Source organism: Anguilla rostrata, chromosome 3 (assembly GCF_018555375.3).
Source record: "Anguilla rostrata isolate EN2019 chromosome 3, ASM1855537v3, whole genome shotgun sequence".
Classification (NCBI taxonomy): domain Eukaryota; kingdom Metazoa; phylum Chordata; class Actinopteri; order Anguilliformes; family Anguillidae; genus Anguilla; species Anguilla rostrata.
Window position 1 is genome coordinate 12,207,009 of NC_057935.1, and position 16,843 is coordinate 12,223,851.

Genomic DNA, 16,843 nt, shown 5'->3' on the forward strand with positions numbered 1-16,843 from the left:
GGACCCCACAGCCTGGTAACAACTCCAGATCGTGCCAGGCGCTGACTGTGCCCTGAAGCCACCCAGGGCATGGCACAGTTGACTCTAGCATTGCCCGAAGATGAAAGGGTTCATTTGGCTGATAGCACTGTAAAAGAATTTCAAGGTGGCTCTACTTAAAATAACGAGTAACCTGGCTGCCTTAAGATCTTGAGTTGGGCGAACAACGTACCACATTCAGAGGAACTTTCTTTTAATACATATCAAAAACATATCTTAGGAACAAGCAGCAAAACAAGACAATGCATTTAAATGAAAAGCATAATAAATCAAACATTCGTATTTAAAGCTTCTTAAACCCTGAAACCCATCAAAAAGAGAAAAAAGATGAAAACGGTGAATCTGATTTGTGTTGGTGGTTAAAAGTTTCCTTTTCTCCAGGGGATTTTGTCAGTCTCTGTCTCTAAACTGGCGGCCGTACCAAAGATCCTGTCCCAGTGGCAAAAGAAGGGTGCAAAGTTGCTGTTGGGCTTCTGGTGGTGCATGTCGTGGGCTGGTGCACCCCCAAACAGGCCCAGGGGCACCAGCCGGTTGAGGGTCCATGGCAGGTCATAGCCAATGTGGTCCTCCACGGACAGCCAGATGCTGACGACGGTGGTCGCCCAGATGGTCAAGGGGTGGCAGTGGAGCAGGATGGGGTCCAGGTTGCCCCAGAATCCCAGAGTCATGAGCTCCACCGCGCTCAGGTGCTCGGCGGCCCAGGAGAAAGGCGCGACGTAGTCGTGGTGGAGGGCGTGCACCCACCTGTACAGGTGACGGTTCCTGTGGTGCACCACGTGCCAGACGTAATACTGGGTGTCGAAGACCAACAGGGTCGCGAGCAGACCGGCAAGCAGCTCCCTGACTGTGGGGGCGGAGTCGGGCAGGGTGGGCGGAGGCACCACGAGGCCGCCGACGAGGGCGGCGGGCACCACGAACACCAGGTGGTTGTAGGCCGCCCGGCAGAAACTGGCCGCCATCATCCGCGGCGTGGGCCGCCGCCCCTTCTGGATCTTGTGGCGGTGGAACACGGGCGCCCTCTCGCCCAGGAGGTCCAGCACTGCAAAGGGCAGACTGAACAGGACGTAGCTGGAGAAGGCCAGCAAGACGGGCAGGAAGGGGGAAGACACCAGGGCACGGTGGTGGAGGAGGATGTGGTCCCAGAGGGGCTGCAGGAACAGGTCCCGGGACTCCGGAGGGGGCAGTAAGCTTGAGGTGGAGTTCCACATCCTTGCTTCCCCTTGCGCACCCTGGCTAGCCACTGCTGTGCTAGGAGGTCGGGCAGCTCTTATGAAGCAGTGCATGTGACCTGGAGCTATAAAATCTGAAGTCTCATTCCATTCCTCCTCCCAACAGTACCTAAATCCAGAAACGGGGACTCAAGACAGGTACTGCATATTCCAGTTTTCAGGTCATGGTTATGGATTCTTGTGATTTTTATATCTTCAATTTCATTGAGATAGTTTGCAAGAATTGTGGTAGGTGTGCAATGAAATTCTGCATTTGTTAATTGTATTAACTTTAGCAAAATTACTTTTCACATTTTGCAAAAAAAGGCTTTTCAGCTGCACTTGTAAATAATTAGACATTCATATATGAGAGGATCTTGTGCATCCTTTTTAGACAATAACTGCATTTGTCTGAGCAAATCCTTATTAACCAGGGAATTTATTTAACTGCTCAAAATGTTAGAAAACTGTATGAACCCCCAAAAATTCAGCTGGAATTGAAAATGAACCGGATCAATTTGATTCTTACATTTATTCAGTAGTCCCTACTGCAATTTTCTAAACAATCACAATGTAAATTATTTTTTTAATGTTGCATTATTGCATCACATTATGCCCTGATGTACTATTATGGAATGGATAGTTTGGATTTGTGGTAACCTCATTTATAAAAATTAAAAAAAATGTTTGGGGGCAGAACCTTAAAAAAAAAAAAAAAAAAAAAAAAAAATCATCAAGGCAGTTTGAAAAGAGATCACTTTTTTGAAAAATGACATGCGTCGAGCCTGTACAGACTGCCAGGGATGTACATGGTCCAATCCAGGTGCATTTACATGTTATGACAGCAGGGGGCACTGTTTATGCTGCTTGCAAGTGTCCCTCTTGGGCATGACCAAACAAGGGATCATACCTCAATTTTGGCCAGATCCTCTGCTATACTGCACAACAGGGTCTGTATAAAAGCAAAAACTAGCATGCACTGATGAACTTGAATAACAAAAATATTAATAATGTTCCTGGACTGTTCCTCCAATGGTCTTTTGGCATTAAAAACTGCTTTAAAGGGACATCCAGGAAACGGGGCAACTCTACATGTTGAGTGAATGCCTTTCAAAGTTTTCCAGAATGTTCTGAGAACAAAAAAGTTGGGACCCTTATTTAACTCCCTGTCCTACCATCAGTCAAGGGCTGACCTAAAAAGTCTGGCAAGAGAACTACGCAATGGGATTCCCAAAGCATATGTCTGACATATTTGTGGGCAAAGAAAACTGAATTTAATTAGAGGGCCACATAAGGCACTTAATTTTTTTTTATTTTTATGTGGCTTCTTTCCTGGAATATGACAAGGATGCATTGGGACTGAGAACAATAATTTCAAGTTGCAATCTGTGCTCAATATAAGCTTTTGGGAAACTTCCATAAATTAGTACTTAATGGAAACAGGAAAGGTCGTTAGTCTAAGCCAGGCTAAGTCCGTTTTATATCCCTGACCCTAGTTTATCCTCTTACTAAATGAAGATGAAGAATGCTTCAGAATTACTGGCTGAATGCCACACTCTGTTTTCAGAAAATCGCGACCATTCCTTATATTTAAAACATTCCGTCTTACTTATAGCGGTTTCCAGAACATTTCAGGCACTCACATTCCAGAATGGGTCACACGCTGAATGTCTATTTACATTTCATGTGGAAAAACAATACAAGTAGTCACATTTTTAGACTTCTAACGCTTACTTAACTTAAAATTTAAGCACACCATACAATTTAGGTGTTAAATATCTTGCATCGTTTATTAATATTCTGTTTTGAATATTACGTTCAAAATTTTGGTCCGTAAAAGTACATCAGCTCAGAATTCAATCTTGGAAATCTATGTTGAAGTGTATAAATGTCCACTGTGATATTGATATCTTTTTTATTTTAAGCCAAAATTTTTCTCCATTTCTTGTTTTCCTAGATTTGAAACGCCCTTGGGTAACGCAGACAACCCTGAACCTTGCACTGTGAGCTGCCGGGCCCTTTCTCTCTGCAATCTGCCAGCTGAGCAGTGCGGCCAATGCATCAGCGGGATGCATTCCATGCATGTGCAGAAGCCCATCAAGCAGCTTTGTTTTCATTTTATTTCATATGTTCCAGTGCCTGATCCTCCACAAGGCACACTGCTCCTCGGGAATGAAAGGACCCGTTCATTCAGAATTATGCTAATTAACATCTTAGGCTATTCCTGTGGGAATGTTGCAAGCTCACCACAAGCCAAATTCGTGTTATTAAGGTGGGTCTTGTGATATGGACACATCCACTGGTTATAGTAAAATGGCTGTGGTTTTGGTTTTGTAAACACATTGGATACTCTTAGAAATTAAAGATTCAAGGAATACATGGGAGCATTGCCTCTGTTCCAATTGTTGTCTGGAATCCCTTACTATTTTTTGCCTTTTTATTGTTTGTTAACAAGCCTTGTACAGTACAGGTCTGGAAGTTCATGCAATAAGGCACTACGACTCCACAGTTTTTCCACACTAGTTGTGTATATTCATATGTAAGAATTCCGCAGGGCTATGGACTCACAGATATTCCACAGGAAGTACAGGTATGTAATATGGAATAAAAATGGTTAAAATAGTCGTAATTTTATCTCCACAAAGATCCCCTGATATGGATGTAAATACCTTCAAATTAAAGCTGAGTTGGCATTTTAAGTTCAATTTTATAGTTTCATTTCATAACCAAAGTGCTGGGGTACAGAGCCAAAACGACAAAAATTGTGTCACTGTCAAAATACAGACTGCACTGTACAAGCCAATTGTTATTCTGGCGAAAAAGACATTTGAATCAGAACAATAATATTAAAAGCAATATTAAACAAAAACAGCACAATAATGTATTTTATATTTATAAAGGTATTACAGGCTAATCATAATGCATTTTAACATTTTACTAAAAGCCACATTTTTTTAGTCTATTGAACTAAATACAGAAATACAGAATGTTTTACATTTGTAAATACATATTTATTTCACACTGTGGCAATGAGCTTCTGCATATGAAGTAACAGCTGTTTAAACCAACTTCACACCCTGGGATTGTGTTGGTATAACTCACTTGCTCGGAAAAGCACACCCTCTTGTGGTATAGCAATGGAGTTCCACTGACAGAAAATCAGCGATTTTAACAAGCTCAGCAATTACTGCCTGTCACGTGTCTGCAGCTTCGAAGTTTAAAAACACGGACACTTGAATTGTGTGCAGCCATTCTTTTACAATTTTAACATCGCCGGCAAAAATATTTAAAAAAATATTGTGTATGGAAAGGGGCAAACTAGCTGGTGTCGGAAACTATACAGTTGGGGCTGTTTGAATGTAATTGTAACACTACCGCTGTTTGTAATAGCCAGAATAGGTCTGCTGGCATTAACGGCGATAACTAATAAAAACAGGACTGTGCAATAAGTTATTTGCTTTATATGTATGAAACAGGTAGTAAAGTATGGAAACCATTAATTACGCGGTAAAGAAAATGAGTGCGCTGTGTAGTTACTTACGTGGTGTGTTTGAGTGGACTGGCAAACAGGGTGTTGGGCCCAGACCATCCTAATTTCTAGAGGGGATGCCGCGGGTGCAACCACTCTGTTCTAATATTGGGGGGGGGGGGGGGAGGGATAAAATAGGAACGTATAGCAAACTGTTATATTGCATTTTATGTACCCCTGTATATAGTTTTTGTTTAATGTTTCTGTTAAAGTGTTATGGTACCGTATGTTAGGTTATAATTGTTGTTATGTCATTTGGTGTCTGTTTTGTCTTAATTGGTAAACTGTACGTGTGGTTTGTCCTAGGGGAGGAGCTACAGCTTTATAATAGCTGTGGTGAAGGCCTGGAGAGGCTGGTTGAGTCTAGGCAGGACATAGCACTTGCATACACATTTTGTTTATTTTTGTACTGTTCTTATATTCATTTTGTTGGGTATTAGGGCACTGTTTGTATTCTGCACTAGAGTTTGGGAACCACCTGTAAAATAAATTACTGCTTGCTCCACTTCAACGTCCTGGCTGCTTTGTCTAAGCCTCCATCCGCCGGTGTGCCCTAACACTGCCAAATACTGTATACTGCAAACTATATGGCTTCAGTAGTTGAACTGTGCTTATAGACATTAGTTATAGAACAGCAAGCAAAATCGATGTAAAAAAATATATTACTTATAAGAATATGTCCTTTAATATCCTTGTTAAAACACAACCAAACTATTAATATTTTCTGTAAAATCATTTTACATGTCAAATAATAAAACAGTGGGTATTAATGCAAAGCTAAAATCCAAAGAAAATCAAATTTTTAGTGATGAAATTGTACATAGAAATCCTAAAATGTACTTCTTATGTTAATATTAATATGCTAAAAAGAATTATGTATCATATATCACAGTATAATTGTACAGACAGTAAGCCGCAGAATGTTTTACAGTATAATTGTTGATCTCCTAATCTATTCAAATAATTTCAAATGGAATTCTATTTGATGGCCATATAATGCAGTTAATTTTTCATTTCACCAACTAGTTTCCAGGTAAATTTGAAAAAAAAAACATCCAGACAAAAACACAAAACTCTTGGTAGCAAGATAAAATAAGAAGAGCAAACAGAGGAAACGAGAAGCAAAAAAAGGACAGAATAGCAGCACATGATTCCCTGACAGATCTCAAAATGGAGGACTGAGCGTCTCCAGGAGGGCATCTCAGTGTCTTAATCTGTGGGTGGAGTACAGAGGGGCTTCTCTGAACGGGGGAATGGAGGCGCCCGTGTAGGTTTGAGGAAAAACCACACCATCTTCATACATCAGGTCTTGATCCCACGTGGAGAGATGGAGAGGTGGACAAAGGAGAAATGGACAAATTCACAGGCAAATTAATTCTCTTTGTGCTGCCCTGAATATATGCACCTTAATAATACACTCTGATTCATGGCTGTAATCTGCTGTGCAGTGACAAGCGTTAATTTTTTCAAATGATGCAACCCTGGGAAGTTGTCTAGTTGTATGTCTGTATGTCTGTTACCAGTTTCAGATCCCAGCCCACCACAGCCAAAGTATACAACAAATGATACAAATATCTCTCAGAGCTAAAGACCAAACGTCCCCAACTAAGGGAACTAATTTCATTCTTATTGAAGCTGCAGGGGATGCCCATCTGTTGCAGACATTCAATCGCTTACCAATCTGAATCTGGCTGATGTCTTTATACTGCGTAGCGTTGCATCAAATTGTTTTGCATCATGTTGTATGAGCCTCTGTCCTGCAGTGTAGAGCGGTTTTCTCTTACCCAGGCTGGTCCGGAAGCTACTGGGCTGCTGTTGACCAGAGTTGGAAGAGCTGGAGGTTCTTCTGGTTTCGTTGGAATCGTCGGATTTCACGGACGGCGTGCGGCCCATCTGGTTCGGTTTGGATTTCCCGCCGACCCCTATGGACCGGCTCCATTCTGAACAACAGTCATGTAAACACGACCCCGCTTCAGATGCTAGCGGTCTGTGTGGTATTATCTGCCACATCTGCCTTATTTCCAAAAAAAATCACCTGGGGATGCCCTCCCCCCTGAAGCCTGAGCATGCAGCTGTATTCACAAATGATAAAATGCTTGTCTTCCTTCATTAGGAAAAACACTGAGAATTAGCTACCAGAGCCGAGTTATTACTGGATGTGAATATGAGTACATTTTCATCTGTCTGTCCGTGTAACATCCTCAGGTGAACAGCAGGTCGGTGCTACCTGATTGGTCGTTCAATCTGAAACGGCCGCAGCACAGGTGGACCCTCCACTGCTTGCGCACATTCTCCTTCATCAGGCAGTAAAACAGGAAGAGGAAGAACCCTGAAGCACACCAACACAACAAAGTCAAAACTCACAAAGTACTGACAACAGGACGATTCTCTGTCCGAATGATTTATATTTGGTTTGGCTGACAAATGAGGTCAAACTAACAAATGAGGTTTCTAAACTCGTGCAAGGATATCGTTTATGATCGATAACACCGAGATTTTAAAGACAACAAAATGTGTTCAAATTCCTGACACAAAATCTCCATGAAGTTGCGGATCAATGATCCTGAGTTGTGCAAAGCAACTTTGAGAAATAAAGCGTTTATGTGCCCCTCAGCAGCCTGAAGAAATGAAGAACATGGACTTCATATTGAATATACTGACAACAGTGTTCGGCAACATGTTTGGGGATGGTTCTTTTTTGAAATGTTGGTACATTGTTTGAACTACTAAAGCACAGCCTCTGATCCAAAAAAACAGGCATAGACTCTGAAGCTAATCGATGCTGCAGAGGTTGTTTGTGTTTTCCGCTGAGTGTGTCTCTCACCCTGCAAGCTGTTGAGGACTGCAAACAGGTAGAACAGGGGCACTTTGAATGGTTCCCAGGAGAAGAAAGCTAACATCCAGGTGAGGCCAAGGAGGAAGGTGAGGCTGGCCACGCTGCGCAGGTCTTGCGATAGGCCATTTTGGGTGCCTGCTGGCCTGTTGACCTGCATTTTCCGAATCTGAACCAAGACGAGCCCGAACACCGAAATGTTGCAGATCAGGATCAGAAAGATGTAGGTCACCACGGAAACGTAGAACACCACGTTGTGCTGGACCCAACAACTGGAGGGGAGAGTGTTCCTCTTCAGTTAAAATGTCTTTTATTTACAAAGTTAATTGTGTTCATACAGCAAAGTAAGGCATAGGCGCACACTGAAGATCACACTCACGGACACACACCTAGGGCCACCCTCACAGACATACTCTGAAGATCACACTCACAGACACGCATTATAGTTCGCACTCACAATTGCTCTGTGCTGACGGGTGACTCTGGGCTGTCTTCATAGAGCTTGCTACCATAGGCCTCCGGCGTTACTGCCAGGACCGTGCCGACTATCACCAGCGGGACACCTGCACACAAACACAACCACATCTCCTTGCAAAATATCAGCTATGTTAAAATGGAGTTTTAAGATAAACTGAGCCATGGTCATTGTAAGCTTATTTATTCATCCATCCTCCTGTCTTACCCCAGCCCAGAATGCAGAATTTGAACATGTAGGAGGGTACATAGACGTTGAAGACCTTGACCAGAGCGAGGTACATGTGCACGGCCTCCAGGCCCATCCAGGTGAAGGAGGCCAGGGTGAAGTAATGCAGGGTGGCTGCCACGGCAACGCACAGCACGTTTCCGTAGGAGGAGAGCCACGAGTTCACCAGGAAGACCAGGTTGAGGCCCAGCAGGGCCAGGGACAGGTTTATGAGGATCTTGGATGGGTAGTCTCTACGCAGCTTCCTGTGGGAAGAGAGGCCAGAAAGGAGGGGGAAGATGGGGCCCATTGAAGGAGGGAGCAGGGGAAGAAAGGATGGAAGTAAATAGCAAGTGAAGGGAAGAGTGAAAATGAGGGAGCACAGAATAGGACCGGAGACGTGAAAAGATGTCAATTACATCTTTTAATCCAGTAATGGAGGTAATGGAGATCCCCCCCAAAACACCTGCCCCCTCCAAATAAAATAAAAGCGGTGATGGCACACTGCTGACCCCCTGAGGCCACTCACTCAAATGCTGAGTATGTCAGCAAACTGATGCCCAGGAACACACTGGAGACGCCGCAGCCCAGGTTGGAGATGACACTCAAGATCCTCTCGTCCTTCTTGCTAAGTTTATACCTGGACATGTCCTGTACAAAAACGCCAAGGGGCACAGGGTTCATGTCACTGGGGCAACAAGAGTAGCATAACAGTTGGAAAACTGGGCTAGCTACTCCAGGGTTGCAGAGTCGATGGCATCCCCATCGGCACCGCCATCGTACTCTTGAACATAGTGACTAAAGTGTTTCTGTAAATATCCTGCTGTACAAATGTATTGCATGTAAAAGAATGCAAGCCGTCTTGTGCAATGTCACTCTTATTAAAAGCTTCTGTACAATGTCACAAGTGAAAGTGTATTTGCTTTTAAGTTTGAGGCAATAAATGACAAATCATATGAATCACAATGAAATCAAACTGTGGTTTGGTTATGTGTCATTTCACAGAACAAGCAGAGTAATTCACACCTGTAGTATTATCACCAGGATCAGGATTTTTATTTGTAAGCATGACCTTGGTAAATATAGGCCTTACCACTAACACGGCAAAGTGTGTAAGATGGTTACACAGGCAGGTGGTGTGGTTGGCAGTGGTGCTGTTCCTCTCACACCCTGTGTTGTCCCATCCACCTCGATTGCCTTCAGCACACAAAAGTTCAACACAGCAAAACAGACACAGTAAGTAAAGAAACCCATGAATCTTTATCTCTGCATCATCTCTACGGACTGCTTATTCTACTCAGAAACAACTTCAGAATTCTTCTTTTCACTTTCAAAGGCTGATGTAATTGAGATCCACCTTAACTCCCTGATATATCTTTGGAATACTCTGCCATGGTCAATCAGAAACATGGACTGTAGCTCAGGACATGCTTTTTGGGACATGTATTTGCTGCCAGTTGAAGATAATGTGCCTTGTGGTCCTCCCTTTGCTAGTGTAATAGAAATATAGGTATATGTGTTGTTGTTTTGTGTCTGTCCCATTAACAGAAAAGCCCCAGGCATTCTAAAGGAAAGACAAAAAACGTACCATTACTGTGGAAGTTCCAGAACACACACTCCACCTTATCCTTGTGCTGAAGGGGAAATAGAGAAAGGGATCAGGAGCTGTAATAATAAAGTGTCTCCAGAGCAGGAGTGCTGATCTAGGATCAGGTTTTCCTTTCCCACATCTTAACATTGTGTATTATGAGCTAAAAGATAAAACTGATCGTAGATAAGTTAAAATTCCTGTTCCTGTGCCTGTACTGACAATCCCAGGATTGTGATGATGAGGATATGGACCAATGGGAACCTGGCCCCCTGATCAGCACACCTCTTCTTTGTGAATACGGATCTAGGCACTTTAACATCATCAGTTAATTTGGAGGGATCAGTTTGGTGATCCCTGTCACTCACCTCGTTCGGTGTGTGGTGGTGGAGGGTGACCCTGACCGACTGCTCCAGGTCTTTGATGTCCCTGGTGGCATTTGTGATACTTGCCGACACCACGTGGGTGTACAGTTCCAGCCCATTTCCAGGGTCCTGGGAATGAGAGAGATTTTGCAGTGAGAATCCTAGCCTCTCCACATTTAGCCACGGTTCATTGTTTAATGAGTGCCCGCCAGACTGTATGCGCAAGGTTGTGTCATACACTTTATTTCTCACATTCTTTTGGACCAGGTCACTGTGCAGTAAAATTAATTATCTTTGCCATTACTCTAACATCCAGTTTACTTTTCCCAACTGACACCCTCCCTCCCTGAGCAACACTAGCCTTAATTGTGTGGTTCCCTGAGGGGCTGCTGGCCACAGCCCACACTGGCACTGTCTGGTTTCAATATCAGACTGTGGGGCACATCCATGCATCCAAAACAGTGCCTTAACAGGATGAGCACCCCGGCAGCCCCCTTTCATAGGCTTTTAAACGAAATAAGCAGTGCTTGTGGGAACCTGGAAGAGATCAGGCGTCCCGTAGAACTGGAACTGAATGCGAGACTGGGTCCCTTCGCCCTGGGGAAAGAAGTCCTCTACTTCTTGCGGAAGAGAGATGAATGCCACCATGTCATTCAGGAGCTTCTCATTGATGTAGATCTATTCACAGGAGAAAAGCCCACATAAATGTATCTGTCACCTTCATGGTGCATAGCATTCCATAAAACCACACAAATGAGACCTTATTTTTCTATCTCTGCCTTTTAAACAGAAAAGTCTGTTACATTTATATTTTTGAACAAGGGCTCCTTACTTGTCTGCTCCAAAAGCTCTTGAAATCGCTTCCAATTTCACAACAACTTAAGGTTCTTTCAGATTATGAACACGTTGTCCTGTTTATGAAATATTCATGCATCTTTGTGTTCAAGGGCATATTCTCCCTTTGAAGAGTAGTGAAAGCCTAATGAAGCATGTTATTGATTTGGAAACTCCGTACAGTACTTTTACTGCACAGTGCAAATTAATAAAGCTGCTTCTTTTGTGAACTCAGTTTGTTGTAGTTATAGCTAAGCCTGTTTATTGCACACTGTTGTGACTCAACACAGCAGTAATAAACACAGTAGACTACTGTCTGGGTACTGCTAATGTATAATGCATGCATTTTCATGAAAAAAGAGGCAACGTGTTCCTATATCTCTCTGGTATCACTGACTTTCTACTCCCATCCTGTAAAAGTATTCCTATACACAAATTTCATTTTATTGATGTTTTCTTAAAGAGCACCAACACCTGTGATTTGCCTCATCTACTGATTTTGTCCTTCTTTAAAATTATTTTAAAAGTCTGTTAAAACCTAGCAATCGCACACCAAAAACATGCACTTGATTTTATATTCTTGCAGCGTCACAGTGTGCAGTAAGTGTCTTTAAGAAAACACAGCCTCCAAACTATAAAATTCTTGGCCAAGGCACTAGTGAGATATGTTACTTCCTAATGAGGTTCATTAGGTCTGTTGCTGGTCTCATCTATATTTCCACGGCTGTGTAATGTGACACCTTGGGGTCCAGGCCATGGGAGAAAGAGGACACCCCAAAGGTGAGGCCGTCAAACTGGGATGAGTTCACATTCACGAGTGACAGGGCCAGGGAGGGTGTGGTGGTGTTGTATGCGGACCCATCACACAAGACCTTGTCCCCAATACTGCCTGTAATGTTCAGGATCCTAGAGGAAAGAGAGAGAGAGGGTGGGAGAGAGAGAGAGAGAGAGAGAGAGAGAGAGAAAGAAGAGAGAGAGAGAGAGAGAGAGAGATTAACAAACCACAGTACATTTAATTCCGCTAGCAGTCACTCTTATCTAGAATGAATTACTATGTGAAAGAACATAAGTACATCCACATGAATTACATGATCAACAGTGATATAGACCTGGTTAGCGACACACCAGAGACAGTGTATGTGCAGCATTATTAGATGCACTTACTTGTTGGTGACAGACGACAGGTCGCTCCCGTGCTGTAAGATGTCATCGATGATGCTGACCATATCCGAAGCCATGGAGGAGGAGACCTGGCTGACATTCACCACCTCCACCAGCTTGTCCAGTACAATCTCAACCAGGGAGAGGGGCAGGTGCATGCTGTTTCCCATAAGGTCCCCAATTATGTCCACCATATCCACTGAGTTATCTGGGAAACAGATTTTTTTTTATTTTTAAAACAGAACGTAAGGAAACCATGGAAATAAAAACAAATGTACCAAATGTTACAGGCCTGACCAACCTTGTTCCTGGAGATCTACCATTCTGTACGTTTTCATCGCAACCCTAATTTGGCACACCTGATTCTCCTAATTAGCAGCTAAATGAAATCTCCAGCTGTTGAGTGAACTGTGCTTGGGTTAAGGTTGGAGTGAAAACCCGCAGGACCATAGACCTCCAGGAACAGGACTGGCCTGCCCTTTGGGACGTTTCAAGGCAAAATGTTGACATTTAATTGGAATGAAATCGAGAAAAATGAAAATGGGAATAAATAAAGATAAGACCTTCATGGTCATTGGATTTTGTATGGATTTTCAACTGTCCTTGAAACTCAACAGTTCAGCAGCTGCTGGACTGATCCCCGGGTGGAGAGCAGCTGTTCAACCCTTAAGGAAGTTACTTTATCTGATTTGCTTCAGTAAGTGTCTTGCTGTTTTAAAATTAACTGAATGTTAAAATAAACATGAGCTGTGATAGTTGCTCTGGAGAGGAGCATCTGCTAAATGCCTAGATGTGCATGTCACTCACTGGCAGTGATGTTGATCTGGCTCAGATCTGAGATGGTGGTCTCCACTGATGGACAGAGCTGCAGGTCTGGGGGAGCCCAGGTCGCCTTGCCCGTCGTCCCATTCACCCCACTACACAGAAAAATGTTTAATGTGTGATTCAATATTTTACATTGCATTACATTTTATCCCCTGCTTGGCTTATCTTTAAACTCTGTTAAGAGATTAATTAATGGTTGATAATATTCTGTGAATTAAATAGAACAGGTAAATAGAAAACTCCATGTACCTACAGACATCCATTCAAAATGACTGGAGGCACTGACAGAGCAACATGCACACCTGGAGAATATTTTTAATACATTATCTTCTTAGATTGGTAAATTTGAAGACAATCCTGGAGAGCTTTCAAAGAAAAAACCTAAATGTACACAGCTATGAAAGAATAATGGTCATTTCTATTTCAAATAATGATGAAAATAAATGTTTCATTTAAAATTATTTTTATTTGACCCAGGTTTGGAAGAATTATTGATGAAGTTTTACAATACCAGATTTACCTTATTTGGTCAGTTCCTGCTGAGACCTCTGCTTTAGATTCTACCACAAACTTGTAGTAAAGCCCCTACAATCTATTTACATGACAACTAACAACATGGTCATCTGCACCTTTCTGTCTGAGTGAGAACTGTTTTAATTAAAACTTTTGTGCAATGTTGGTGTAACATAGATGTATTAAAACTTTATATACAACATTTCTATTAAAAATTGTTAACTATACAACCCAGACTGTATAATATACATTTTCCTTTACATATATTCAGGTTTGTATTTGTGTTTGATTTTTTGGAAATAATCTACAATCACCAGAGCTTCTAATCTTGTAGCAAGTGACATTGACTCTTCTTTTAAGAAGCAATTTACCTTTTGTTTACTTGAGTTCAGTTTTTATGGCAAAGCTTTGCTGGTCTTCGTCTCAATGAATCATGTGCTCTGGAAAAAACACTACATTTCTTGGTGACCCATTTGCTTGGTTTATGAGTAAACTCAATTTCCTTATCACTTAGTCATTAGATTTGAACCTAACCATGGCGATAAGACTTTCATAACTAATATTTATATTGTCGGTCCTCCCTGAAAGAAAGCTGGGCCCTTACACTAGCTAATCATTTAGTTAATGAAAATTGCTTCCTATTACCACGGTCTGGAAATTAATCATCACCAAAGTGTACCGAATGACGTTAGGAAACGAGCTGAAACAACAGGGGAATATAAACTCGGAATTCGTCCTCAGTTCGTACACCTGTGCCACTCCATGGCAACAGATGATGTTTGCCTCTCACAGCCAATCAACTGAGTTCTATCACAGGAATAAAGGCAAAAATTCCACATCGAAAAAAATTACCGTGATATGAACTTACTGTGTGTATTTCTACAAAGAAACTTTTATAAGTTTATGACTGTATAGCTAATGTCGTATTGCAGGTATCTGTGAAATACAAATTGCAATATAAACTTATAAAAATACATTATGCAATATAACTAATATAAATTTTACATGCATTTACTGTACACACTCCCTTGGTATCATGAAATAGGACAGAAAAAGTACAGTTTATGTACTTTCTTAAATATTACTAATAAATGTCATGTATTTTTATGTGAGAAATACAAAATATTGCATTTTGAACATACATGATTACATTCTATTCAATTAAGTACACTTTATGTTAGTAATTAAATTTGGATGAGAGCTTCCATGATGTAAATATAAATAGAAAGTATATTAATAGCATGTCTGTGTTTTATTCAACTGGAGATGCATGAATAAACCAATACAAATTATGATGATGAGTCCACAAATGGTTATTAATGCAGTCATGAATATGAATGAGATATTAGTCATTCATTCACATTTCTGAGTGCTGCTGCTGTTCCCTAATTCATTCATTATGGGAGACAGAGGATTAAAAATAGCTGCAGGTATGCTAATTCGGCATGCTACCCATTCTGTGCTCCTTAGTGTTCCACAATGCAATGCTATATATAGCCATCGTGAATTTTCATGAGCAAATGCAAATCCTGTTTGTCTCACTGGGAAGACTGCTGGATCTTTGTTGACCCCACTAACTTTTTCCCAGTGTCCCCCTTCATGCAGGCTTGGCAAGCAGGAACACTGGCCTTCTAAAGAGGTTGTCATGTCTGTTTACGGAAGAAAATCTCATCATAAAATGCAAGAAGATTGTATGGTGCACAGGAGCTGACCTCCTCAGGGAAGGACCGGTGCAGCTCAGTCCTTACCAGACTCTGGAGGCCTCCTCAGTGGCAGCCCCTTTACAGGGCTGGCTGACCCGCCCCAGAGCCTCAGTCTGTGGCCACACATACAGGCCCCGCTCGGTCAACTCCGCCCGCTCAGGGCACCATCCCGGCTCTGGAGCGGAAGAGTCTTTGTTGGAATGACAGTCATGGTGGTAGTGGTACTAGTTGTACTAGTTATAGTTATGGAGGGTGAATTACACCGTGTTGTGCACTCTAGACATATTGCCCATCCATTACAATGGCACAGTGATGTACCCAACATATCAAAAATGTACATTTTTAATTTTGTCACATGAGAAAAAGGCATGTGTAATAACAGAAAGCTAAAAATGGGCCATTGCAATGATTATGAGGAGCCAAGGACAGAGGCAAGGTTTACACACTGTACCTATGTATGTGATGGTGATTTCCTCAGGGCGTGCCTCCACACTCACGGAGCCATTGGTGTACGGCCTAATCAGAAGACCCGAAATCAGCTCCGCGGTTTCTGTGATGTTGAACTGCGGCCTGTGAACACAAACCTGAAAGGAACAGCCGTGGCTGTGGGAAAAATGTGATTAAACAGAGAAATTACTAAATGATTACAATGGATTTAATACAAAATGAGTTACACCTTGACTGTACATGTATGTATATCAGTAGTATATTTCACCTGTATGACAAATCACATTAGAGTGAACTTAGAGAATGAAAATATGCAGTGCACTGTAGATGTACGCCTACCTTGTCTGCATTGGCATGGAGGTCTGTAAGAGAGAAGAAAACAGGAAAACATTTTCTGAATTTAGTGAATCGGAATAACTATAAGCCAGAGCTGGGACAGCTAAACCTGATCACTAAACCTAGCCCCCAGTCAAGTGCTCACCGTATACATTCCTGGAATACCGTGTTCAAAGATTGAAGGCATCTGACTGAAAACAAAAACAAAAATGAATCAGAATCAAAAGGCTTAGACAACCTGAATGTGACTGGAAAAAACGTAACAACAACAGGCAACTAAATAACTTTGCCAAGAAAAAAATCCTGTTAAGGCAGGTGTCGGGCCCGCAGCTAAAACATACCTGTGGGCTTTGGCTAGCAGGGCAAAGTTCAGAACTAACATCCATTCGAACTCCAGTGTGTTTCGAAGCTATAACCAAGCAAACAAGGAGCTTTGGTCAGCTCTCAAAGTTTAACATCAATTAGCAGCACCAGCATCTGTGGCAATGGACACACATCCATGTGAGACAACTGACAGATCCTACCCAGGTTTGGATGGTCTCTGCTGGATCCTGGCTCATCACAGTCACATTCAGTATGACCATGAAAAATATGTCTGTAATAAATATAATGCCCAATTGTTAAACAGTCAATAACTTTAACTTTAACTTTAACAATAACCTTTTATTTATTAGGGTAGGATATCAACATGGACATTTGTGGCCTCTTTTATAAGTGCAACTAAGCCAAGACAGTGTACAGAATAAGCATCCGATTTTTTTAAACAATCAGCCGACAGCG

General features: G+C 42.0%; 2 protein-coding genes across 2 annotated transcripts; both read right to left on the reverse strand.

The window, feature by feature from the left end:
* Nucleotides 1-215: 215 nt before the first annotated feature.
* ch25hl1.1 (cholesterol 25-hydroxylase like 1, tandem duplicate 1) lies at nucleotides 216-4,876 on the reverse strand. Its single transcript, XM_064326238.1, has 2 exons — nucleotides 4,789-4,876; nucleotides 216-1,377 (listed from the first exon to the last, which is right to left on the reverse strand). The coding sequence occupies exon 2, from the start codon at nucleotides 1,320-1,322 to the stop codon at nucleotides 399-401; it is 924 nt and encodes a 307-aa protein (XP_064182308.1). The 5' UTR covers nucleotides 1,323-1,377; nucleotides 4,789-4,876; the 3' UTR covers nucleotides 216-398.
* A 281-nt stretch (nucleotides 4,877-5,157) lies between these two features.
* On the reverse strand, nucleotides 5,158-16,249 carry LOC135250189 (adhesion G-protein coupled receptor G2-like). The gene is made up of 18 exons (XM_064326239.1): nucleotides 16,209-16,249; nucleotides 16,067-16,089; nucleotides 15,732-15,883; nucleotides 15,326-15,455; nucleotides 13,047-13,156; nucleotides 12,243-12,447; nucleotides 11,819-11,984; nucleotides 10,782-10,922; nucleotides 10,248-10,373; nucleotides 9,880-9,925; nucleotides 9,385-9,488; nucleotides 8,821-8,942; nucleotides 8,292-8,557; nucleotides 8,067-8,172; nucleotides 7,601-7,881; nucleotides 7,004-7,105; nucleotides 6,561-6,716; nucleotides 5,158-6,084 (listed from the first exon to the last, which is right to left on the reverse strand). The coding sequence occupies exons 1-18, from the start codon at nucleotides 16,215-16,217 to the stop codon at nucleotides 5,978-5,980; spliced, it is 2,352 nt and encodes a 783-aa protein (XP_064182309.1). The 5' UTR covers nucleotides 16,218-16,249; the 3' UTR covers nucleotides 5,158-5,977.
* Between the last annotated feature and the right edge of the window lie 594 nt (nucleotides 16,250-16,843).

Coding starts and splice junctions, on each gene's coding strand:
- ch25hl1.1 (XM_064326238.1), bottom strand. CDS start 1,322: ATGCACTGCTTCATAAGAGCTGCCCGACCTCCTAGCACAGCAGTGGCT.
- LOC135250189 (XM_064326239.1), bottom strand. Junction 15,456..15,731: donor AATCACCATCACATACATAG/GTACAGTGTGTA, acceptor CTTCCGCTCCAG/AGCCGGGATGGTGCCCTGAG. Junction 12,448..13,046: donor CCAGATCAACATCACTGCCA/GTGAGTGACATG, acceptor TCTGTTTCCCAG/ATAACTCAGTGGATATGGTG.